The sequence below is a fragment of the Coregonus lavaretus genome, assembly GCF_964263955.1.
Source record: "Coregonus lavaretus genome assembly, chromosome: 25".
NCBI lineage: Eukaryota > Metazoa > Chordata > Actinopteri > Salmoniformes > Salmonidae > Coregonus > Coregonus lavaretus.
Window position 1 is genome coordinate 21,492,613 of NC_140012.1, and position 27,447 is coordinate 21,520,059.

General features: G+C 42.5%; 1 protein-coding gene across 9 annotated transcripts in view; it reads left to right on the forward strand.

Annotated features, from left to right (window-relative positions):
- The window catches only part of LOC311100403 (protein shisa-6-like), a gene marked incomplete at both ends in the record, with an annotated part of 66,571 nt that overhangs the window by 28,995 nt on the left and 10,129 nt on the right, over nucleotides 1-27,447 (forward strand). For 4 of the 9 annotated variants that reach the window (XM_084141294.1, XM_084141295.1, XM_084141296.1 and 1 more), the window contains 3 exons: nucleotides 12,159-12,197; nucleotides 24,834-24,893; nucleotides 27,393-27,413. In XM_084141294.1, the coding sequence (XP_083997420.1) occupies nucleotides 12,159-12,197; nucleotides 24,834-24,893; nucleotides 27,393-27,413 (120 nt within the window). The remainder of the gene's footprint in view (nucleotides 1-12,158; nucleotides 12,198-24,833; nucleotides 24,894-27,392; nucleotides 27,414-27,447) is intronic. The other 5 variants (XM_084141299.1, XM_084141300.1, XM_084141302.1 and 2 more) reach the window with 3 other exon arrangements.

The window sequence follows — 27,447 nt, forward strand, 5'->3', positions numbered from 1 at the left end:
ATTTCATGGTCAGGTCACCCTTTTGAACTTATGAAAATCAGAAATGTGTCAAGAAGCAAAGCAAAACAAAAGTGAATGAAAATAGCAAAGCCAGTGGGACATCTGGAGGGTGTGAAAGGTTAGAGGCTTTTCTCTCCAATACACAGGACACTGGTACGAACAACACAAAGATGACTGGAGAAATATCCAACAAGCTCTTTTGTCTGTCCTCCCTCACTCACCCAAAGGCCAGAGGAGAACTCTTGATGAATACATCCAGATTCTAATTCAACACTCGCCCGTCTTTTGTGGAAACTATTTTTTATTCATTCACCAATCCTCCCAAGGCATGACACTGAATTCTTATGTCTCCTATGACTCTTGCCAAATCATAATTAAATTGCAACAGGGGTCTTCCATACCCTATCAGACTTAAATAAGCCTTTATCTTAGCAAATGACTGACAGTCAACTGTGAAAAGCCTGTGTTTTTTCCCTGCCACAGACGGCACACCCACACCGTTTGCCTTTGTTAACGGTATTGTCCTGGTCTGAGTATTAATGAGTTTGGAATTAGCTCTGTGTATTGGCAGGAGACTGGAGACTGAGGCTCCTGCTGGGTTTGATTGTACAGTGGAAGGAGAGCACGGGAAATAAATGAAACAAACCAGTGTGTTTGTGTGACTTGTTTAGCCACTGCGAAAGTGAAAGCATTGCATAACATGGAAAAAACAGTGGTCTAGTAGTTTGCCTGACGACACTGTTGTGATTGCAGTGAGTAGGGGGTCATTTTAGGAAACGGAATCTGGATGTGATCTCCAATTACATTGAAATGTAAACCATGTCAAGCATGACGTGAAATGGAATATTCTCAGAGGTGGCTGGCTCTCTGCCATGGTGTGAGTTATTTGTCCATAACACATCAGAGATCACACACAGAGAGAGAATGAGAGAATGAAAGAGAGAGTGAGATGTTTTCCGAGATGTCAAATATTGTATCATTCAGGTCTTAGGAGCACGGCTGGGTACATTAAGACTGTATGTACTGTAAACTGTACAGAGATGTTGTATGTCTCAACAGATCAGAGGTCAAAGCCCTCAGATGAAACTTCCTCAACTGGCAGAGACTCTTTCCACAGATTGATGCTTGAGAGAGCATTATAGTCCTGCCATTTGAGAGAGCATTATAGTCCTGCCATTTGAGAGAGCATTATAGTCCTGCCATTTGAGAGCGCATTATAGTTCTGCCATTTTACAGCATCTGTATTGTAGGCCTCATCTGTGGGTTTCAATTGCTTGTTTCTCTCTTTCACTCTACTTGTCTCTATTTCTTTCTCTCCCTCCCCCTCTCTCTCCCTCCACCTCTCTCTCCTGCAGCAGTGTTTCTCTGTAATGAGCTTGTCGACAGGACGATATGATTCCAGGAATTAAAACAGCATTTTTCACTTTGATCACCCAACAGACATTTTTATCGAATCTCGCTCTCCCTCTCTACTTACCTCTCTCTCTCTCTCTCTCTCTCTCTCTCTCTCTCTCTCTCTCTCTCTCTCGCTCTCTCTCGCTCTCTCCTCTCTCTCTCTCTCTCGCTCTCTCTCTCTTCTATTTGTGCTTGGGGGATTGCTGCTAGGAGAGTTAATGAAGAAAGCTTGTTTTAGAGCAGACTGGTAAACTCTGACAACACATTTGCTCTGTGCTGTTGTTAATTATCACCAACACAATCCGCTTTGATGCCTGACTGATCCCAAACCACTGTATCAGTTTAACATGCATATTTAGCGCCACACTTCTAAACCTCTGTAAATCTTGTATGATTTGCATAAGCTACACAGTAGGGATCAGTGGCTGATATTTGTTCTTTATGAGAGCTCCGAGCAGCTAAATCTTTTGCTTAATCATTTTCACTGAAACCTTCAAGCCCATCCAAATACATCCGTTTCTACTGCTGTTCTTCTGTATTGGTTTAATGTGTTCTTTCAACTGTGCCACAGGAGACTCAAATCCCAGGTGTGATATGAGTCCTACCAACACACCTGCATATGTGGTGTTTTTTTATCAAAGACATATGATGCTATTAAGAATGTAATCATGTAGCATGGCTGCTGGTGCTGGTGGTTGGATGATGATGATGCTAGCTATCAGGCAGATTTGTTATGTAATGTAATGAGATATCAGAGGGAGAGATAACAGCCCAACACACTCAGCAGGGAAGCAGAAACACACACACTCACACATGCAGTACATGATATCACACCCAGTCCCAGCCTGCCTTCTGTTATACCAGAGAGAGAGAGAGAGAGAGAGAGAGAGAGAGAAGAATCACCATGCCAATTGATTATGCTATATGCTGAATGACTCTCGAGTGTTGCTCACACAGAACAAACTGACTGAACTTTAAAGAGTGAGAAATGAAAGAGAGAGGGGAGGAGAGAGAGGTAGAGGAGAGAAAGGAAGAAAAGAGAGAAATGAAAATAGCAAGGTTGGGAAGAGAGGAGGAAAGATAGAAGGGAAAAGGAGAGAAGCAATTTAATGTTATTCTAGCTCTGAGAATCTAGCTCTCCAATCTTCCTTTATCTGTGTGTGTTTTGCAAAAGCCACACATTTGTTCTTGAAATGACCTCCAGGCAGGCTAACTCCAGCTCATTGATTTAATCAGACTTATAGGGATGTTGCTGTGGAGGCTGGAGTAGCAGGCGGAGACACACCAGGGCCCTTGTAGAGGTATTTACCCTGAGCACAAATGGAAATGAAAATCTTAGCAAACATTGGCTCTCGCTGACGGTAGACAAGCCAGGCAGGGGGCTGGCCATTTCAGGGTCTCCCTCAGGGCGGTGAAATCTCTGTTGCTTTAGTCACAATAGCATACACTGCAGTCCCATTGGCACAGACGTCATTTCAACGTCTAGTTTTGATTTACATTAGGTTGAGTTGTCAACTAACGTGAATTCAAAAAAAAGTTGGGTGAACAAAATAAGAAAATCCCTTTTGTTGATGACTATTTGCAAATCCAATCAGTTTTCCATGTTGATTCAACATCATCACATTGAATTGTTTTATTGAAATGATGTTGAAACCACGTTGATTCAACCAGTCAGAGGCCTCATTCCCATAGGGGGCACAGGAGTATGTGCCCCCTCAGATTTGTCCTGTTTAAAAATAAAAAAAATTGTTGTTGTATCTCGGTAATAATACTATCCACCTAGCAATTTGATGAAGTTGGCTTTAACTAGCCCAGATAGGTTCGCAATCTCCCAACCTCATAACTAGCTACCAAGAAGCCATTTCAGGGTATTAATCAAGTTAGAGTAGCTAGCTTGTCTGTCTATCTTATCTGGCATGCCTGCTGGCAAGTTTGGTACTCTTTAGAAAAGCAAGCAATTACTAAATGTACTGAATAAGTCTCACATTCCTTTCAATCTTTTACCCAGATTTGAGCAGAAGCAGAAGCAGCGAAGCATATTTAGTTACTTTTTAAAAAAGAACCACCAGTCAGGAGGATACAGCCAGCTCAAGAATTAATAGAATTAAGCATAAAGATTATGACTCTAGATTGAAGGAAAAAGCTGTTTCACATATTTGAAAAATGCAAAATTCTCCAACTTACGGTCGGGGGGCCTAGCCCCCCTCCGGACCACCCCACAGCCATCCTCACATACTTTGTGTCCCCTCAGATCTCTGGGGTGCATGATGCCCCTACAACCAGTTTTTGCCCAGTGGGTTTGTTTGGTTTGTTGTTGTGCAGCTATAGACTCCATGTATTGAAGTGTACATACAGAAAACCCAAGACTAAAGAGTCAGCCAAAGCTGGCAATTGGAATGAACCCATTGACCATTGACTTGTGAATATCTACCTGTCAGTAGTAGATATAGGTGAAACAAAGGATACAGATGGTTAAACAATAACAATAACCTGAGGGGGCATTACTCTTTTAAACTGTCAATGAACAGATGTTAGCCACGAATAAACATGGAATAATCAATACAATCCATTTAGTATTGAACAGAATGTCTCCAAGGTCAGAGCTGTCTCCGGTGTGTTCTGTATCACTGACATACTTATTTTTATAATGTAGTAAACATCAAATAAAATAAAATAAAATAAAATTTGCCACATGCGCCGAATACAATAGGTGTAGACATTACAGTGAAAGGCTTACTTACAAGCCCTTAACCAACAATGCAGTTTTTAAATAAAAAAGTGTTAATTAATAAAAATAAAAATAAAAGCAAATAGCTAAAGAGCAGCAGTAAAATAAAATAGCAGTAGGGAGGCTATATACAGGGTGGTACCGGTACAGAGTCAATGTGCGGGGGCACCGGCTAGTCGAGGTAATTGAGGTCATATGTACATGTGGGTAGAGTTAAAGTGACTATGCATAAATAGTAAACAGAGTAGCAGCAGCGTAAAAGAGGGGGATGGGGTGGGGTGGGGGGGGGGGGGGGGGGGGGGGGGGGGGGCAGTGTAAATAGTCCGGGTAGCCATGATTAGCTGTTCAGGAGTCTTATGGCTTGGGGGTAGAAGCTGTTGAGAAGCCTTTTGGACCTAGACTTGGCGCTCCGGTACTGCTTGCCGTGCGGTGGCAGAGAGAACAGTCTATGACTAGGGTGGCTTGAGTCTTTGACAATTTTTAGGGCCTTCCTCTGACACCGCCTGGTATAGAGGTCCTGGATGGCAGGAAGCTTGACCCCAGTGATGTACTGGGCCGTACGCACTACCCTCTGTAGTGCCTTGCGGTCGGAGGCCGAGCAGTTGCCATACCAGGCGGTGATGCAACCAGTCAGGATGCTCTCGATGGTGCAGCTGTAGAACTTTTTGAGGATCTGAGGACCCATGCCAAATCTTTTCAGTCTCCTGAGGGGGAATAGGTTTTGTCGTGCCCTCTTCACGACTGTATTGGTGTGTTTGGACCATGATAGTTTGTTGGTGATGTGGACACCAAGGAACTTGAAGCTCTCAACCTGTTCCACTACAGCCCCGTTGATGAGAATGGGGGCGTGCTCAGTCCTCTTTTTTTTCCTGTAGTCCACAATCATCTCCTTTGTCTTGATCACATTGAGGGAGAGGTTGTTATCCTGGCACCACACATGCTCGGAGTACACGTCCTGGTAATCCGTCTGGCCCTGCGGCCTTGTGAATGTTGACCTGCTTAAAAGTCTTACTCACATCGGCTACGGAGAGCGTGATCACATAGTCATCCGGAACAGCTGATGCTCTCATGCATGCTTCAGTGTTGCTTGCCTCGAAGCGAGCATAGAAGTGATTTAGCTCGTCTGGTAGGCTTGTGTCACTGGGTAGTTCGCGGCTGTGTTTCCCTTTGTAGTCTGTAATAGTTTTCAAGCCCTGCCACATCCGACGAGCGTCAGAGCCGGTGTAGTACTATTCAATCTTAGTCCTGTATTCACTCTTTGCCTGTTTGATGGTTCGTCGGAGGGCATAGCGGGATTCTTATAAGCATCCGGGTTAGAGTCCCGCTCCTTGAAAGCGGCAGCTCTACCCTTTAGCTCAGTGCGGATGTTGCCTGTAATCCATGGCTTCTGGTTGGGGTACGTACGGTCACTGTGGGGACGACGTCATCGATGCACTTATTAATGAAGCCAGTGACTGATGTGGTGTACTCCTCAATGCTATCTGAAGAATCCCAAAACATATTCCAGTCTGTGCTAGCAAAACAATCCTGTAGCTTAGCATCTGCGTCACCTGACCACTTTTTTATTAACCAAGTCACTGGTGCTTCCTGCTTTAGTTTTAGCTTATAAGCAGGAATCAGGAGGATAGAGTTATGGTCAGATTTGCCAAATGGAGGGCGAGGGAGAGCTTTGTATGCGTCTCTGTGTGTGGAGTAAAGGTGGTCTAGAGTTTTTTTTCCCTCTGGTTGCACATTTAACATGCTGATAGAAATTAGGTAGAACGGATTTAAGTTTCCCTGCATTAAAGTCCCCGGCCACTAGGAGCGCTGCCTCTGGATGAGCGTTTTCCTGTCTGCTTATGGCCTTATACAGCTCATTGAGTGCAATCTTAGTGCCAGCATCGGTTTGTGGTGGTAGATAGACAGCTACAAAAAATATAGATGAAAACTCTCTTGGTAAATAGTGTGGTCTACAGCTTATCATGAGATACTCTACCTCAGGCGAGCAAAACCTCGAGACTTCCTTAGTATTAGATTTAATGCACCAGCTGTTGTTTACAAATATACACAGACCGCCACCCCTTGTCTTACCGGAGTCAGCCGTTCTATCCTGCCGATGTAGCGTATAGCCCGCTAGCTGTATGTTATCCATGTCGTCGTTCAACCACGACTCGGTGAAACATAAGATATTACAGTTTTTAATGTCCCTTTGGTAGGATAACCTTAGTCTTAGGTCATCCAATTTGTTTTCAAATGATTGAAAATTGGCTAATAGGATTGATGGAAGAGGCAGTTTACTCGCTCGCCGTCAGATCCTTACAAGGCACCCCGACCTACGTCCACGATATCTCTGCATCTTTCTCATGCGAATGGCGGTGATTTGGGCCTTGTCGGGTGTCTGTAGAATATCATTTGCGTCCGACTCGTTGAAGAAAAAATCTTCGTCCAATACGAGGTGAGTAATCGCTCTCCTGATATCCAGAAGCTCTTTTTGGTCATAAGAGACGGTGGCAGAAACATTATGTATAGAATAAATTACAAATGTACTTCTATAGATATGGAATTACATATAAGTCATAATCTGTGACCCAAATGTATTACCTATGTAGTGCACTACTTTTGACCATGTCACTACATAGGGAATAAAGTGCCATTTGGGACGCAGCCAATGGCTTACATGTAAATCCATACCCATAGGGCTCTGGTCAAAAGCAGTGCACAAAAGGGAATAGGGTACCATTTAGTTACCATGCTGGATAATTGTATCTCTCTATGGCTTTCCACAGCTCAAACTGACCTCAGTGTGTTAGACATCGGTCCATAGCGTTCCATTAGGTCTTTAGGTCAAGGCTTCAAGTCACTTAAAGCATTTGTATGTCTTTATTATCAATGTACCTTCCCACCTCAACACATATGCATGCACACAAACACACTAGCTGACCAGTTCTGGGTTGTATCCGGTCATAGTGAGGTCAGGGCTGTGTTGGGTTGTAACTTATTCATACCATAGGCTAGTAAACAAATCGGTATGTGTGTGTTTGTGTGTGTGTTAATAGTCATTTAGAGGTGGGGAACATAGGCATATAGTGCCTTCGGAAAGTATTCAGACCCCTTGACTTTTTCCACATTTTGTTACGTTACAGCCTTATTCTAAAATGGATTATACAGTGAGGGAAAAAAGTATTTGATCCCCTGCTGATTTTGTACGTTTGCCCACTGACAAAGAAATGATCAGTCTATAATTTTAATGGTAGGTTTATTTGAACAGTGAGAGACAGAATAACAACAAAAAAATCCAGAAAAACGCATGTCAAAAGTATTATGAATTGATTTGCATTTTAATGAGGGAAATACGTATTTGACCCCCTCTCAATCAGATTTCTGGCTCCCAGGTGTCTTTTATACAGGTAACGAGCTGAGATTAGGAGCACACTTTTAAAGGGAGTGCTCCTAATCTCAGTTTGTTACCTGTATAAAAGACACCTGTCCACAGAAGCAATCAATCAATCAGATTCCAAACTCTCCACCATGGCCAAGACCAAAGAGCTCTCCAAGGATGTCAGGGACAAGATTGTAGACCTACACAAGGCTGGAATGGGCTACAAGACCATCGCCAAGCAGCTTGGTGAGAAGGTGACAACAGTTGGTGCGATTATTCGCAAATGGAAGAAACACAAAATAACTGTCAATCTCCCTCGGCCTGGGGCTCCATGCAAGATCTCACCTCGTGGAGTTGCAATGATCATGAGAACGGTGAGGAATCAGCCCAGAACTACACAGCAGGGTGATCTCAATGATCTCAAGGCAGCTGGGACCATAGTCACCAAGAAAACAATTTTTAACACACTAGGCAAGGTCCCCCTGCTCAAGAAATCACATATACATGCCCGTCTGAAGTTTGCCAATGAACATCTGAATGATTCAGAGGAGAACTGGGTGAAAGTGTTGTGGTCAGATGAGACGAAATTGGAGCTCTTTGGCATCAACTCAACTCGCTGTGTTTGGAGGAGGAGGAATGCTGCCTATGACCCCAAGAACGCCATCCCCACCGTCAAACATGGAGGTGGAAACATTATGCTTTGGGGGTGTTTTTCTGCAAAGGGGACAGGACAACTTCACTGCATCAAAGGGACGATGGACAGGGCCATGTACCGTCAAATCTTGGGTGAGAACCTCCTTCCCTCAGCCAGGGCATTGAAAATGGGTCGTGGATGGGAATTCCAGCATGACAATGACCCAAAACACACGGCCAAGGTAACAAAGGAGTTGCTCAAGAAGAAGCACATTAAGGTCCTGGAGTGGCCTAGCCAGTCTCCAGACCTTAATCCCATAGAAAATCTGTGGAGGGAGCTGAAGGTTTGAGTTGCCAAACGTCAGCCTCGAAACCTTAATGACTTGGAGAAGATCTGCAAAGAGGAGTGGGACAAAATCCCTCCTGAGATGTGTGCAAACCTGGTGGGCAACTACAAGAAACGTCTGACATTTACATTTTAGTAATTTAGCAGACGCTCTTATCCAGAGCGACTTACAGTTAGTGAGTCATTCTTTTTAAAATGTTTTTATATATATATATTTTTTTTACTGGCCCCCTGTGGGAATTGAACCCACAACCCTGGCGTTGCAAACGCCATGCTCAACCAACTGAGCTACATCCCTGCCGGCCATTCCCTCCCCTATCCTGGACGACGCTGGGCCAATTGTGCGCCGCCCCATGGGTCTCCTGGTCACGGCCGGCTACGACAGAGCCTGGATTCGAACCAGGATCTCTAGTGGCACAGCTAGCACTGCAATACAGTGCCTTAGACCACTGCGCCACTCTGTGATTGCCAACAAGGGTTTTGCCACCAAGTACTAAGTCATGTTTAGCAGAGGGGTCAAATACTTATTTCCCCCATTAAAATGCAAATCAATTTATAACATTTTTGACATGCGTTTTTCTGGATTTTTTGTTTGTTATTCTGTCTCTCACTGTTCAAATAAACCTACCATTAAAATTATACACTGATCATGTCTTTGTCAGTGGGCAAACGTACAATATCAGCAGGGGATCAAATACTTTTTTCCCTCACTGTATAAAAAAGAAAATCCTCAGCAATCTTCACACAATACCCCATAATGACAAAGCGAAAATAGGTTTTTAGAAAATTCAGCAAATTCATTAAAATAAAAAAACAGAAATACCTTATTTACATAAGTATTCAGACCCCTTGCTATGAGACTCGAAATTGAGCTCAGGTGCATCCTGTTTCCATTGATCATCCTTGAGCTGTTTCTACAACTTGATTGGAGTCCACCTGTGGTAAATTAAATTGATTGGACATGATTTGGAAAGGCACACAACTGTCTATATAAGGTCCCACAGTTGACAGTGCATGTCAGAGCAAAAACCAAGCCATGAGGTCGAAGGAATTGTCTGTAGAGCTCCGAGACAGGATTGTGTCGAGGCACAGATCTGGGGAAGGCTACCAAAAAATGTCTGCAGCATTGAAGGTCCCCAAGAACACAGTGGCCTCCATCATTCTTAAATGGAAGAAGTTTGGAACCACCAACACTCTTCCTAGAGCTGACCGCCCGGCCAAACTGAGCAATTGGGGGAGAAGGGCCTTGGTCAGGGAGGTGACCAAGAACCCGATGGTCACTCTGACAGAGCTCCAGAGTTCCTCTGTGGAGATGGAAGAAACCTCCAGAAGGACAACCATCTCTGCAGCACTCCACCAATCAGGCCTTTATGGTAGAGTGGCCATACGGAAGCCACTCCTCAGTAAAAGGCACATGACAGCCCGCTTGGAGTTTGCCAGAAGGCACCTAAAGACTCTCAGACCATGAGAAATAACATTCTCTGGTCTGATGAAACCAAGATTGAACTCTTTGGCCTGAATGCCAAGCGTCACGTCTGGAGGAAACCTGGCACCATCCCTACGATGAAGCATGGTGGTGGCAGCATCATGCTGTGGGGGTGTTTTTCAGTGGCAGGGACTGGGAGACAAGCAGGATCGAGGCAAAGATGAACGGAGCAAAGTACAGAGAGATTCTTGATGAAAACCTGCTCCAGAGCGCTCAGGACCACAGACTGGGGGCGAAGGTTCACCTCCAACAGGACAACGACCCTAAGCACACAGCCAAGACAACGCATGAGTGGTTTCAGGACAAGTCTCTGAATATCCTTGGGTGGCCCTGCCAGAGGCCAGACTTGAACCCGATCGAACATCTCTGGAGAGACCTGAAAATAGCTGTTGGGTTTGCACCAGACATAGTTTTTTCCTTGATGGCCAAAAAGCTCATCTCATTTAGTCTCATCTGACCAGAGTACCTTCTTCCATATGTTTGGGTAGTCTCCCACATGCCTTTTGGCAAACACCAAATGTGTTTGCTTATTTTTTTCTTTTAAGCAATGGCTTTTTTCTGGCCACTCTTCCGTAAAGCCCAGCTCTGTGGAGTGTACGGCTTAAAGTGGTCCTATGGACAGATACTCCAATCTCCGCTGTGGAGTTTGTAGCTCCTTCAGGGTTATCTTTGGTCTCTTTGTTGCCTCTCTGATTAATGCCCTCCTTGCCTGGTCCGTGAGTTTTGGTGGGCGGCCCTCTCTTGGCAGGTTTGTTGTGGTGCCATATTCTTTCAATTTTTTAATAATGGATTTAATGGTGCTCTGTGGGATGTTCAAAGTTTCGGATATTTTTTCATAACCCAACCCTGATCTATACTTCTCCACCACTTTGTCCCTGACCTGTTTGGAGAGCTCCTTGGTCTTCATGGTGCCGCTTGCTTGGTGGTGCCCCTTGCTTAGTGGTGTTGCAGACTCTGGGGCCTTTTAGAACAGGTGTATATATACTGAGATCGTGTGACAGATCACGTGACACTTAGATTGCACACAGGTGGACTTTATTTAACTAATTATGTGACTTCTGAAGGTAATTGGTTGCACCAGATCTTATTTAGGGGCTTCATGGTAAAGGGGGTGAATACATATGCATGCACCACTTTTCCGTTATAATTTTTTTAGATTTTTTTTAACAGGTTATTTTTTTCATTTCAGTTCACCAATTTGGACTATTTTGTGTATGTCCATTACATGAAATCAAATAAAAATCCATTTAAATTACAGGTTGTAATGCAACAAAATAGGAAAACACCAAGGGGGATGAATGCTTTTGCAAGGCACTGTATGTAAATGTGATATTTCCGTTTTTTATTTTGTGTAAATTCACAAAAATTTATAAAAACCTGTTTTTGCTTTGTCATTATGGGGTATTGTGTGTAAATTGATGAGAGGAAAAAACTATTTAATCAGTCTTAGAATAAGGCTGTAACCTAAAAAAATGTGGAAAAAGTAAAGGGGTCTGAATACTTTCCGAAAGCACTGTATATCAGTATATGTTGCTGTGTGGGAGGTGGGAGGCAGCCTGTATGTGGAGCTGATGGTTAATCGATAATGATGGCTCAAAGTGTCTCATGGCTGGAGCCACACACCTAACAGTGTGTGTGCATGCATGTGTGTGCACACGCGTGTGTGGGTGGGTGTGAGTGCGTGTGCACACGCCTCACTGGTAAAATGGTGTACAGAACACAGCTGACTTCTACACCCCCTCTTCTGTTTCATCTCTCCATTTCAGCTCCCCACTTTCTACTCCTCTAGTATTGGATTTGTACCTTCTTTGCCATCCTTTTAACCTGCAGCCCTTCTTCTCTCGTAATTCATCCAACCTTCATTCCGCCTCTCATTTCATCTCCTTTATACTCTCCTTTTACCTCATCTAGTGTTGTAGTGTCCTGGCAGGTGTTAGCTCTATTTTACTTGGTGTGTGTGGCATTACCTTTACCAAGGGCTGATCAAATACCCCACATTCATTTCTACTTATGTGATCGTATGAAGTGATCTGTACAATACCATGTCTTTATTTGATTGGCAAATGTGACGTTTAAAAGAAAATATATAGTATATTCTGATGTTTCAGCTGTTGTATTTTGTTGCTCTATCTGGCTCTCCTCTCTTGGCTTGATATGTTGTAAACTCTCTCCTCTCCACTGCTTACTGTGTCTGGTTCCTTCTGTCTTCTAGGTGAAAAGCATTGGCCCGTCCGCTCCCAGAGCCACCATGGTAGGAATGGCTGTTGTGTGTGGAGTAGGTAAAGGTTGCTCCTAACCACTGATACATGGTCAGAGCTTATATCAGCTTCGTAATAGTTAGGGTAGGATTGGGGGTAAGGTCATCTGATCCTAGATCTGTGGTGAGGGGTGACTTTCACCTTGAGTGTTCTGTGTGGTGAAGTGCCTCTCCTTGACTTCTATCTGACCTTTAACCTCTGACCTCTAGCTCCTGTCACTGTGTGTGGTGGATCATGTGTGACGTCTGTTTGTGTACATTCGCTGCCGACCATCTAGATCAGTGGTGTGGGAATGTCGGGTCAGTTGCAAAGATTAGGAGTTTATCTTGTCTTATTGAAATATCTCAAACATATTGTGAAGCTTTTGAAAAAGCTAATTCCTTAATTAAATTCACCCACAGTAGATTTGCAAGGTCTATCAACCAGAGAGAAGATCTCAAGCACAACTAACCCATAGTGGCACTTTCAGTGACACCTGACCAAAAAGTGGCACTCAAAAGATGAGCTATTGCGTAAAAATATTTTTTTTAAGTGCTATTAGTAGGCTATCAGATGATCTTAGCCAAGTGGAAATGAGAAAATCTCTTGATGATTTTCATTGCAGTTGACCTGACAAGTAAAGTGTTTTTCTATTCCATTGTGTTGTGCCTTAATAAGCCCAAGCTGTCCCATACTGTCCGTCTTTTCCTAACCTACTGCCTGGGTCAAAACAGTGTTTTCTCTAATACATTAGGCATGCTTGCTTTAGCTCACCCAGCACACTGGATCGGTAATGTTGGCACTTTCGGGACTATCTAATTGGTTCCACTAAACCAAGCGCAGCTTAAGTATTTGAAGGGATATAAATACTATTTCTACCCAGGTCCTAGCTACTGTACTGTACCATGTATGTATGTATGTATGTTTGTTTGTATGTGCTATGCTCTTGGACTCTCTCAGTCCCCACCATACCAAGAGGAGGTCTCTAGAGGTATGGATAAAGGCAGCTTTGAATGATGTTACTTCTTATTACTTAAAGAAGACATCAGATAAATCTGTGCTTATCCTTGCTAGCGACACTACGACCCTTCTCCTGTCCTCACAACCAACAGTCTGAGGGACTACGAGGGAGCTGGTATGTAAAAATATTTGACACAGAGAGAGATATTACTTTATTATACTGAACAAAAATATATATGCAACATGTAAAGTGTTGGTCCCATGTTTCATGAGCTGAAATAAAATATCCCAGAAATGTTCCATATGCACAAAAAGCTTATTTTTCTCAAATGTTGTGCACAAATTTGTTTACATCCCTGTTAGTGAGCATTTCTTCTTTGCCAAGATAATCCATCCACCTGACAGGTGTGGCAAATCAAGAAGCTGATTAAACAGCATGACCATTACACAGGTGGACCTTGTGTTGGGGATAATAAAAGGCCACCCTAAAATGTGCAGTTTTGTCACACAACACAATGCCACAGATGTCTCAAGTTTTGAGGGAGCGTGCAATTGGCATGCTGACTGCAGGAAATGTCCACCAGACCAGCCACCCAGACAGCTGATAAAATTGAGGAGTATTTCTGTTTGTAATAAACCCCTTTTGTGGGGAAAAACTCATTCTGATTAGCTGGGCCTGGCTCCCCAGTGGGTGGGCCTGGTTTCCAAGTGGGTGGGCCTATGCTGCGCCCCTGCCCAGTCATGTGAAATCCATTGATTAGGGCCTAATACATTTATTTCAATTGACTGATTTCCTTATATGAACTGTAACTCAGTAAAATCGTAAAAATTGTTGCAAGTTGCGTTTATATTTTTGTTCAGTATAGTTCTAATGGAACAGTTGTGGTGTGAAAATATGAGGATAAGGTATTTTTTCCAGTTGCTGAATCCTGACATTGTCTATTTATCTATATGTGATTTGAGGAGGCCAAGACATGGTTGTGAACATCATTATTTTCTGCATTGTCTAGAGAGACTGTGAGGTCTCTCTAGGTCTCTGTAAGTGTCAGGGAAACTCTAGAATCCTAGATTAAAAAAAAACGTTTTATAATGTGACAACACCGGGTCACACTGGTAGATGATGATTCATTGTCCATCATATTGCTAAATGAACACACATTTGTCACCATAGATTGGCATTTATAGAGGCAAGTGAGCCTTAAATGCCTTTGGGTTATTGAGAGAGATGAGACGATGAGGATGGAATGCTCACTGGCATTCTAGAACTGACACATCTTACTGCCATTCTAAAACAAACACTTATATTTTAGCAGATGCTCTTCTGCGGTGCGATTTACAGGAGCAATTAGGGTTAAGATCCTTGCTCAATGGAACATCGGCAGATTTATCACCTAGTCGGCCCGGGGATTCGAATCATCAACCTTTCGGTTACTTGCCCAATGCGCTTAACCGCTAGGCTACCTGCCGCCTTTCATGTAAACATCTTCCCAGCGTCAAATAGTTCCCAATCGTTCTGATTGTAACGTCATGCGTAACATTTCTCCCAGTGTGAAAATTTAACCAGTTCAATAATTGCATGCGCATCTCTTTATGTGGTTGGCTGAGCTTGTGCGGATGTTTCTCACACCCTTCCTCAACCTCGAAAAACTGTTCTGTGGGCACGCCCATTTGCTTCATACATCTGCCAATCAATGGTGGCCAAGAGTATTGACACGACCAATCAGAAGCTTGTTGAGGCGTGAAGTCATCGTATAAACACCCGGACTCGTACGTCAAAGTCCTGAGGGTTGATGTGAGGAGAGATTTTTGGCAATTGCAAAGACTTGGGCGTTACGGGAGGGTGTGAGAGAAACATCTGCACGAGCTCTGCCATCCACATAAAGAGACGCACGTGCAATTATTGAACTGGGAACATTTTCACGCTGTGAGAAACTTTACAACATGATGTCACAATCACAACACAATCAGAACGATTGGGAACTATTTCACGCTGGGAAGATTTTTACATGACACCGCCCACTTCTTACTGGTATTCTGACATCGTTTACTGGCATTCCAGAACAGGCTACTATTACACTCCTTTCTATATAATGTAGGCTACTGTATATGACTACCTTTTATAAACAACATATGTTTGCCCTATTGACTTAATTACCCTGTCAGCTGGCATAGTCTTCTGCCAGTTAATCTAGGTCAGGTTCTAAATGATTAGCCTATAGTCTATAAAAGTCTGGCTGTACTTAAGTCTAACACCCAGAGACTTAAGCACACTGAGTCTAAAATTAGTTATATAGGTCTAAATTTGGAGGCAGCAGGATTAGATATAACTTCCCAACCATTATCACTTGTGCCACAATTGGGTCAGAAATAAGCGGTTTCCAGCTTGGGATGAGCGGAAAGCAGAACGTAAAGGATGTTCCATCCACATGTAAAATAAAGTCTCCTCGCCCACCGTACTGAATGAAGCTGGCAGTTAACATTTAGTGATTAAATGTTAAAACTCTTTGTCAGTTGTTAAATGCCAAGTCCACAGTGGCTCAGCCCCGTGGCGCAGCGAGGTGGAAAAGAGAGGGAGGAGAGGGGGAGGACAGCGGGTGGAGAAGGGCAGGGTAGATGTGTTGGCAGTGTTTCGATGTCAACAAAGCCAATAGGATAGAGAGACCCCTTGTCTGACACCCTTTCGCACACGCGCACGCACATACACATGTGTTTATTCAAATACTCAAATATACATTTAAGATGCATCTGTGAAAAAGTCATTGCACATTATTTAGAATGAAAAGATCAGGCAGGGGTTGAGCAATTACACCAAATGTCATCCTATAATTTTCACTCATATTAAGCGAAATTGTATAATCAGACTGTCAGGCAATTATGTTACCCCTTTACTCTTCAACCAAAATCATCCCAAAACTAAAATTCATATGTGAAAGGATTCAAATTGCCTGAGAATGTGGAGGTTGTTGCGTGACTGTGTTTCCGAACAGTCTCTTGTATTAGGAGGAAAGGAGAACAGTTTGAGTATGCCAGCTCTGCTGCACCCTGAGGGGCCCTGGAGGGGTGGGGGATGTTAGGGATCTCTGGGTTGGGTGGTAGGGAGGGGGAGGGGTTAGGGGGTAGATACACAGCTGCTCAGCCTATGCTCACTGATGACCTTGTTTGTTTTCTGTTTCTCTCTTTTCAAAAGGATCACTGATTACTGAGGGTTGGAGTGTTCTCATTACTGAGGGTTAGAGTGTTCTCATTACTGAGGAATCGAGTGTTCTCATTACTGATGGATCGAGTGTTCTCATTACTGATGGATCGACTGTTTTCATTACTGATGGATCGAGTGTTCTCATTACTGAGGGTTTGGAGTGTTCTCATTACTGAGGGTTGGAGTGTTTCACAGAATGTCATTAACATTAACGGGAAGTATAGAAGGATTCTTAAGTCCCGAGCTTTAACAAGGTGCTCAAATTGCCGCATTCAGTTTGAAAGAGTCATGCTAAGATATTTAATGGTGGGCTATACATTACTAGGTGTGTATGCACCAATTACGCCATATTAGTGTGGTTAGCATTAGTGTTAAGGTTAACTTACCACTTATCTCCACTGATGTTACCCACCATTTTATCACCCCCACATTCCTGGATGTTATGATTTGTGTGATAGGATAAGTTATGTCAGGATAGTGAGTCAGTGTTGGGGCATCTGGATGTTAGTATGCAGGCTCACATGTGCTGTATCCCAGGATGTATCAGGTGTGAAAATACTGCAGATTAATATGATGCAATATGTGCCTACAGGAAGAGAGATGATGTCAAATACCTCACGGAACCACACAAGCCGGCATAAATATGCGCTTTTCATCTCGTTTTGTTTGGAATGCTGAAAACATGACTGCCTGACTGGCAACAGACAAAGTGTACAGCTGCATTATCAAGATGCAGACAAAATACCCACTGTAGCTATTTAGATTGGAGACCTGGTTAACCTGTCAATCAGGAATAATCAATCTACAGTGTAATTACATGCTCAGTCCCAGTGCTTATCTCCTTCTCTCCTTATCACATTCAGCTGGCAGAACCAATAACTGATACAGCTAATAGGCAGATGTCTTTACAATGACTCAAATCAATCAATATTTTGCCCATCACTCCTTTAAAGGGCCAATGCAGCCGTTTTTATCTCAATAACAAGTCATTTCTGGGTAACAATGAAGTACCTTACTGTGATTGTTTTCAATTGGTAAAATTGAAAACAATCAAATGGTAAAAAAGAAACAAAAATAGCTTCTTAGCAAGAGCAAGTTCTTAAGCAAAGGTTTTGCTAGGACTGTCTGGGAGTGGAGATGGGGAAACAGGAAACTAGCTGTTACTGGCAGAGAGGTTTGGAACTCTCTTTCTTATTGGTCCATTAACTAATTTACCGCTTGGTGATGTCACCAGGCAGGCCAAAACTCCCACCAAAACAAGCTGAAATTTCAGGCGGTCTTTTTAAACAGCTCTTACACTAAAAGGGCATTATCATCATTTTCACAGTATTATTCCAAACTCATAGTGTGGAAATAAATATAAAACACAGGAAAATCATGGTTTTGACTACACTGGGCCTTTGACCTAACCCCAACCCAGCTACATTCATAAAAAAATAGCTTGGTTACATTTCATTTACATTTTGGTAGTTCTAGGAACGTTCTCCAACTGGTTTGACATTGGGAATGTTCTCAAATAAAAATGTTCTTCTGTGGGAATTTCAGCAAAAAAGTTTCCTTCAGGTTTCCTCATGGTTTTATTTAAAGTCGTTCTAAAATTGTTGCAAGAACGTTAAGAAAACTTTCCATAAAAACCACAAATCAACTTTAGTAACGTTCAGAGAACATTTTAAGAATGTTATTTAAAAACAAACATTCCTTTCTCAGAATGTTAAGAAAACTTTCCATAAAAGCCACAAGAAAACTTTAGTAACGTTCAGAGAACGTTCTAAGAATGTTATTTAAAAACATATACATTCTGTTCTCAGCATCAACAAGACCCTCTCTATCCTAAGTGTGTTCAGGTATGTTGGCCGCGCCCACTAATTGGCCACACCTGATCTTAATGAGTGCTTGTTTCCTTTGAAATGGGGTCTGTTTGAATAGACTAAAATGAGCAGCTTTGTATGTGTAACAAAACATGGCATGCTAGCTCCATCCTGGTGGCGCAGTGAACTAATTCCATGGATAGAGAACACATTATAGGTTAGAATCTCACAGATGCTGTGTCACAATAAAAAATTAATGTGTTTGCATGATTAATGCCTAAAGAAATGTGTGATCTGTGCTTGGAAAAAGCTAGCAGTGGTATTAAGTCTTATTGAAACATTCTGTGAATGTTTTAAGGAAGTTATTCAAAAACCTAAAAATAACATATAATTTCCATTCTCAGAGGCTTAATAAAACCTCCTAGGAAAACTTTCAAGGAACCAGACTAACACGTTCTCAGAACCTCCCTGCAACCTAAAAATAAGTGTTCCCAGAACAGGCGAAATGTTCACTTCTGTTCTCAGAACGTTTAAAAAACATTCAATTTTACTGGTCAGGAAACGTATGGCTTCGTTCCCACAACCAATGTGAAACCAAAAACATAAGTTTCCACAACTTTCAAGGAACCAATGTGCTATCTGTGGTGTGTGTGTGTGTGTATGTGTGTGTGCATGCGTGTGCACATGCGTGTGTGTGTTGTCTCTCTCCAACACAACTAATTGGTCCCCTGATTACGGCGGGATCATTGAACTGGTCCTTCTTCCTTCTTAATTAGGGCCCAGTGCAGTGCAGGGTCTCTCAGCTCAGCAGAACTTCTCTCTGTCTATGGGGCTCTCTGTAGTAGCCTACTGTCTCTCTACTGTTTCTCTATGGGGATCTCTGCAGTACTGGCTCTCTCTATTTCTCTATGGAGGTCTCAGTGCTTTCGCTATCTGGGCACTGACAGTGTGGGGCCAAGCCTGAAGTTCAGAGGTGTGATTGGGGTGTCAGCACTGTGTGTGGATTAACTACAAAGAGTGAATGGAAAATGTTTTGGTTTTTCAGCTACAGTGAGGGAAAAAAGTATTTGATCCACTGCTGATTTTGTACGTTTGCCCACTGACAAAGACATGATCAGTCTATAATTTTAATGGTAGGTTTATTTTTTAGTCTGCGCTCCAGCAGGTATATCTCACTGGTCATTCCCAAAGCCAACACCTCCTTTGACCGCCATTCCTTCCAGTTCTCTGCTGCCAATGACTGGAACGAATTGCAAAAATCTCTGAAGCTGGAGACTCTTATCTCCCTCACTAACTTTAAGCATCAGTTGTCAGAGCACCTTACCGATCACTGCACATGTACACAGCCCATCTGAAATTAGCCCACCCAACTACCTCATCCCTATATTGTTATTTATTTTGCTCTTTTGCACCCCAGTATCTCTATTTGCACATAATCTCTTGCACATCTAGCATTCCAGTGTTAATACTAATTGTAATTATTTTGCACTATAGCCTATTTATTGCCTTACCTCCATAACTTGCTACATTTGCACACACTGTATATATATTTTCTGTTGTATTTTATGACCTTATGTTTTTTTTACCCCATATGTAACTCTGTGTTGTTGTTTTTATCGCACTGCTTTGCTTTATCTTGGCCAGGTCGCAGTTGTAAATGAGAACTTGTTCTCAACTGGCTTACCTGGTTAAATAAAGGTTAAATAAAAAAATAAACAATTTTTTTTATGAGAGACAGAATAACAACAAAAAAAAACAGAAAAACGCATGTCAAAAATGTTATAAATTGATTTGCATTTTAATGAGGGAAATAAGTATTTGACCCCTCTAAAAAACATCACTTAGTACTTGGTGGCAAAACCCTTGTTGGCAATCACAGAGGTCAGACGTTTCTTGTAGTTGGCCACCAGGTTTGCAAGCATCTCAGGAGGGATTTTGTCCCACTCCTCTTTGCAGATCTTCTCCAAGTCATTAAGGTTTCGAGGCTGACATTTGGCAACTCGAACCTTCAGCTCCCTCCACAGATTTTCTATGGGATTAAGGTCTGGAGACTGGCTAGGCCACTCCAGGACCTTAATGTGCTTCCTCTTGAGCCACTCCTTTGTTGCCTTGGCCGTGTGTTTTGGGTCATTGTCATGCTGGAATACCCATCCACGACCCATTTTCAATGCCTTGGCTGAGGGAAGGAGGTTCTCACCCAAGATTTGACGGTACATGGCCCCGTCCATCGTCCCTTTGATGCGGTGAAGTTGTCCTGTCCCCTTAGCAGAAAAACACCCCCAAAGCATAATGTTTCCACCTCCATGTATGACGGTGGGGATGGTGTTCTTGGGGTCATAGGCAGCATTCCTCCTCCTCCAAACACGGCGAGTTGAGTTGATGCCAAAGAGCTCGATTTTGGTCTCATCTGACCACAACACTTTCAACCAGTTCTCCTCTGAATCATTCAGATGTTCATTGGCAAACTTCAGACGGGCCTGTATACAGTGGGGAAAAAAAGTTCTCCCACTTAAAAAGATGAGAGAGGCCTGTTATTTTCATCATAGGTACACGTCAACTATGACAGACAAAATGAGAAAAAAATTCCAGAAAATCACATTGTAGGATTTTTAATTCAATTATTTGTTGGCAATGACACAGGTCAAACGTTTTCTGTAAGTCTTCACAAGGTTTTCATACACTGTTGCTGGTATTTTGGTCCATTCCTCCATGCAGATCTCCTCTAGGGCAGTGATGTTTTGGGGCTGTCGCTGGGAAACACGGACTTTCAACTCCCTCCAAAGATTTTCTATGGGGTTGAGATTTGGAGACTGGCTAGGCCACTCCAGGACCTTGAAATGCTTTTTACGAAGCCACTCCTTCGTTGCCCGGGCAGTGTGTTTGGGATCATTGTCATGCTGAAAGACCCAGCCACGTTTCATCTTCAATGCCCTTGCTGATGGAAGGAGGTTTTCACTCAAAATCTCACAATACATGGCCCCATTCATTCTTTCCTTTACACGGATCAGTCGTCCTGGTCCCTTTGCAGAAAAACAGCCCCAAAGCATGATGTTTCCACCCCCATGCTTCACAGTAGGTATGGTGTTCTTTGGATGCAACTCAGCATTCTTTGTCCTCCAAACACGACGAGTTGAGTTTTTACCAAAAAGTTCTATTTTGGTTTCATCTGACCATATGACATTCTCCCAATCCTCTTCTGGATTATCCAAATGCACTCTAGCAAACTTCAGATGGGCCTGGACATGTACTGTCTTAAGCAGGGGGACACGTCTGGCACTGCAGGATTTGAGTCCCTTGGCGGCGTAGTGTGTTACTGATGGTAGGCTTTGTTACTTTCGTCCCAGCTCTCTGCAGGTCATTCACTAGGTCCCCCCGTGTGGTTCTGGGATTTTTGCTCACCATTCTTGTGATCATTTTGACCCCACGGGGTGAGATCTTGCGTGGAGCCCCAGATCGAGAAGATTATCAGTGGTCTTGTATGTCTTCCATTTCCTAATAATTGCTCCCACAGTTGATTTCTTCAAACCAAGCTGATTACCTATTGCAGATTTAGTCTTCCCAGCCTGGTGCAGGTCTACAATTTTGTTTCTGGTGTCCTTTGACAGCTCTTTGGTCTTGGCCATAATGGAGTTTGGAGTGTGACTGTTTGAGGTTGTGGACAGGTGTCTTTTATACTGATAACAAGTTCAAACAGGTGCCATTAATACAGGTAACGAGTGGAGGACAGACGAGCCTCTTAAAGAAGAAGTTACAGGTCTGTGAGAGCCAGAAATCTTGCTTGTTTGTAGGTGACCAAATACTTATTTTCCACCATCATTTGCAAATAAATTCATTAAAAATCCTACAATGTGATTTTCTGGATTTTTTTTCCTCAATTTGTCTGTCATAGTTGACGTGTACCTATGATGAAAATTACAGGCCTCTCTCATCTTTTTAAGTGGGAGAACTTGCACAATTGGTGGCTGACTAAATACTTTTTTTCCTCACTGTATGTGCTTTCTTGAGCAGGGGGACCTTGCGGGCACTGCAGGATTTCAGTCCTTCACGGCGTAGTGTGTTATCAATTGCTTTCTTGGTGACTATGGTCCCAGCTGCCTTGAGATCATTGACAAGATCCTCCCGTGTAGTTCTGGGCTGATTCCTTACCATTCTCATGATCATTGCAACTCCACAAGGTGAGATCTTGCATGGAGCCCCAGGCTGAGGGAGATTGACAGTTCTTTTGTGTTTCTTCCATTTGCGAATAATCGCACCAACTGTTGTCACCTTCTCACCAAGCTGCTTGGCGATGGTCTTGTAGCCCATTCCAGCCTTGTGTAGGTCTACAATCTTGTCCCTGACATCCTTGGAGAGCTCTTTGGTCTTGGCCATAGTGGAGATTGATTGATTGATTGCTTCTGTGGACAGGTGTCTATATACAGGTAACAAGCTGAGATTAGGAGCACTTCCTTTAAGAGTGTGCTCCTAATCCCAGCTCGTTACCTGTATAAAAGACACCTGGGAGCCAGAAATCTTTCTGATTGAGAGGGGGTCAAATACTTATTTCCCTCATTAAAATGCAAATCAATTTATAACATTTTTGACATGCGTTTTTCAGGATTTTGTTGTTGTTATTCTGTCTCTCCCTGTTCAAATAAACCTACCATTAGAATTATAGACTGATCATTTCTTTGTCAGTGGGCAAACGTACAAAATCAGCAGGGGATCAAATACTTTTTTCCCTCACTGTATGGAGCAGTATAATTAAAATGGAGATCACGGTGTGTGTGTGTGTGTGTGTGTGTGTGTGTGTTTTTATGTCTGATGTTTTCCTAGAACATTAAATACATTAATATATTCAACAAACCCTGCCCTTAAGTCTGTGACTTCACTTTGTCTGCAAACAGTCTCTCTCTCCAGAAACCAAACTCTGACATCAACTGTCAACTCTTCTTTATAGAAATAAAATACGCACATACACGCCCACTGCCCATATACTCTAATGACACATTCCATCTTCCTATAACAAATATTAAAACCCATGATGTGAGAACGAGGGTCCTCTCTCCCCTCTCAGCTCTGTGACAAATGTAAATGGATGTTACAGCAGTCGGCACTAATGCATTTTTAAACAGGCACAACAGCACACAGTCAAATGAATGCAACGGCGGCGGCACTCGGCGGCGAGTCTTCCATCTATCTACAGTATTGTTGCTTTTTCACCTGGATCACTCTTACGCATGCACACGCACACACACACACACACACACACACACACACACACACACACACACACACACACACACACACACACACACACACACACACACACACACACACACACACACACACACACACACACACACACACACACAGTGGTATAAAGTACTTAAGTAAAAATACTTTAAAGTACTACTTAAGTAGTTTTTTTGGGTATCTGTACTTTACTATTGATATTTTTTACAACTTTTACTTCTACTTCACTGCATTCCTAAAGAAAATAATGTATTTTTTACTCCATACATTTTCCCTGACACCCAAAAGTACTCGTTACATTTTGAAAGCTTAGCACGACAGGAAAATTGTCAAATTCACGCACTTACCTTGGTCATCCCTACTGCCTCTGATCTGGCGGACTCACTAAACACACATTTGATGTTGGAGTGTGCCCCTGGCTATTGAACTTATTTATACTTTTACTTTTACTTTAGATACTTAAGTATATTTAAAACCAAATACTTTTAGACTTTTACTCATGTAGTATTTTACTGGGTGTCTTTCACTTTTACTTGAGTCATTTTCTATTAAGGTATCTTTACTTTTACTCAAGTATTACAATTGGGTACTTTTTCCAACACTGCACGCACACACACACACACACACACACACACACATATATACACAATAGCTGCCATTTATCACCTGACTCGATACGATGGGATCTTTAAAGCGGCCATCTCTCTGCCATCGCTGCCATCTAATTTCAACCCAAAACAATCCACATGGTCTGGATGGATGGTTGGTTAAGTGACAGGGGCTTATGCAGAAGGGTGCAATGTTACAACATGTTCATCCAAGCACTCTCACCTTCACTGTTATCCCACAATGTCTGAATCGAAAGATCATAATATCACGAGGAACGGTCAAACTCAAATGGGATGTTCAGATATATTATTATTTTATTATGGTGTCTTTTTCATTTTCAATAATACAATTTTTGAAAGAACAAGGACACTCATGTCCAATGTCAGTGTGTATGTGATTAAGACATGCTCAGTGTGTATGCTGCTCCTCTTCTGCACTGTCTCCTCAATGATTCCAGTTTAAAACGCTCCAATGTTCTTTACAGGGTAACGGCTAGGTTACAACGGGACTGAGGAGTCTTTACCTGCCCTTCTTCTCTTTACTATTTTCTCTCCATCTTGCTTCACCATGATATCCATGTCCTTGGCTAGAGGATGTTAAATGGATTCTCTACGTCTGAATCTATGTTTATCAGATGTTTTTTTTATTAAGCTTGGTTTAAAGACCACTTTTGAGGTATAAAACATCTGACAAACTTTTCTTTCGGGATGAGCTATTCCTTTAATGATCCCAATACTAGCTCTCTGCTTGTATTAACCATGTCATTACTTTACATCAGATACAATATCTGATATGCTTATCTCATGCACATTGAATGATCCTCTCCATTGCTGTTTTCACAGGTACCCATCAGCACAACTACAACCATGTGGTTCTAGGTAGCCCAACACGCACCCAGAATGGTAAGGACAGCTAACAGCACTAGCATCCAGACACAGGGTTAGGTTCCAATATCCACTCTAGCATAGGCTACTACTTAGAATTCATGCCCAGTACATTACTTAGTGTGGATGTTGAAACAGAGCCACACAGTTATTTGTAGAAAGACAAATGTCACTAAAACACTTTTTTTCCAAACCAGGCCATTCTCTTGAAAAATATAGCCCAGATTTGGGGAATTAACTTTGAAACACAAATATATGCTACCACTGATGCCAACCTACTCTTCAATTTCTCAAAATCCATTCTCTTATTGAAAATATACACTACCGGTCAAAGTTTTAGAACACCTACTCATTCAAGGGTTTTTCTTTATTTTTACTATTTTCTACATTGTAAAATAATAGTGAAGACATCAAAACTATCAAATAAGACATATGGAATCACGTAGTAACCCAAAAAGTGTTAAACAAATCAAAATATATGTTATATTTGGGATTCTTCAAATAGCCACCCTTTGCCTTGATGACAGCTTTGCACACTCTTGGCATTCTCTCAACCAGCTTCACCTGGAATGCTTTTCCAACAGTCTTGAAGGAGTTCCCACATATGCTGAGCACTTGTTGGCTGATTTTCCTTCACTCTGCGATCCAACTCATCCCAAACCATCTCAATGTGGTCCTCTGTAGCTCATCCTCTGTAGCTCAGCTGGTAGAGCACGGCGCTTGTAACGCCAAGGTAGTGGGTTCGATCCCCGGGACCACCCATACACAAAAAAAAGTATGTATGCACGCATGACTGTAAGTCACTTTGGCTAAAAGCGTCTGCTAAATGGCATATTTTATTATAATAATTTGGTTGAGGTCGGGGGATTGTGGAGGCCAGGTCATCTGATGCAGCACTCCATCACTCTCCTTATTGGTCAAATAGCCCTTACACAGCCTGGAGGTGTGTTGGGTCATTGTTCTGTTGAAAAACAAATGATAGTCCCACTAAGCGCAAACCAGATGGGATGGCGTATCGCTGCAGAATGCTGTGGTAGCCATGCTGGTTAAATGTGCCTTGAATTCTAAATAAATCACAGACAGTGTCACCAGCAAAGCACCCCCACACCATAACACCTCCTCCTCTATGCTTTACGGTGGGAGCTACACATGCGGAGATCATCCGTTCACCCACACCGCGTCTCACAAAGACACAGCAGTTGGAACCAAAAATCTCCAATTTGGACTCCAGACCAAAGGACACATTTCCACCGGTCTAATGTCCATTGCTCATGTTTCTTGGCCCAAGCAAGTCTCTTCTTATTATTGATGTCATTTAGTGTCCTTTTCTACAATGTAGAAAATAGTAAAAATAAAGAAAAACCCTTGAATGAGTAGGTGTTCTAAAACTTTTGACCGGTAGTGTATATTTTTATTAACACTAGAATCATAGAAGTGTCACATTTCATCATCATGACCATGTATTCTTTTGAATGCAGTGAATAAAAAACAAATGAATATCTGCCTAGCCACTGTCTATCACCTACTAAAAGGAAATGCGATCGGCTGGGCATCAAGTTAACGTCCTTTTAAGGTCAAGGTGTCCCAGCTATAGCGTTCTACCATAGAACACGTTCCTCCTCAGATGATTGACCCGGTCATTAGAAGATGGAGTGCTATTACTGTAACTCCTTCTCTCTGTGAGGAAATCACCCCCAGCTTCATTACATTTACGGATTTTCTTCTGCCAATTTTCTCTATTCATTCACAAGAGCTGGGTTTAGGGGGGATAGAGGCTGATGGACAGATATGAGGAAGAGTGCTGGTTGCATAAGGACAAAGGGTGAGGCGAGGATAAAGAAGAAAGAAAAAGAGAGAAAATCCAATGTCTTTGTGTTTGTTTAACATTGGATTGGCCTCTCTGGCTTGTTCAGTGTCTGCTCAACCCTGCATAGAAGCCTTCCCCTCCAGTGCTTCCGTTGAGTTTTAAGGAGATTCTGTAGTCGTAACACATCTGCTCGTGTGTGTCAATTCAATGTGTGTTGCATTACACACTGCTAAACCAGATGAGTGAGCCATGAAAGAAATCCCTATGAATTCTATGGGAAACATGAGAAATCCATTCTGACAACACATCGAACAAACACGCTTTGATCACAAGCCACATAAAAGGGCTTGGTATGCCAGTGTGCTGTGTTGCTTAGATAAGGCTGGCTATATAGCTAGTGCAACCTCTGATATCCTCTGTGTGTGAAGCAACTGCTGACTTTCTGTCAATTAAAGAGGGTGTAAATAAATATGTTCATTGCCCATATAAGGCGAATTATTACTATATCTAAAGGCACATTAGATGTTGGTCTGTTCCAAATACATAAAAATTATATACATCACTGGTTTTTATCCAGAGCTAATTGCTGGACTGATGGTGTTGAATGAGGTGTGTGTTGGTGGGGTGTGTGTTGGTTGGGTTTGGTCTGAATGCTGTTTCACACCATCAACATGTTTCTGAACTGTTTGTTTTCCCCTTGGGTGGGGTAGCTCACCGATCATTGAGACGGGGTAAGTCACACATAAAGCCACATATATGAACTCA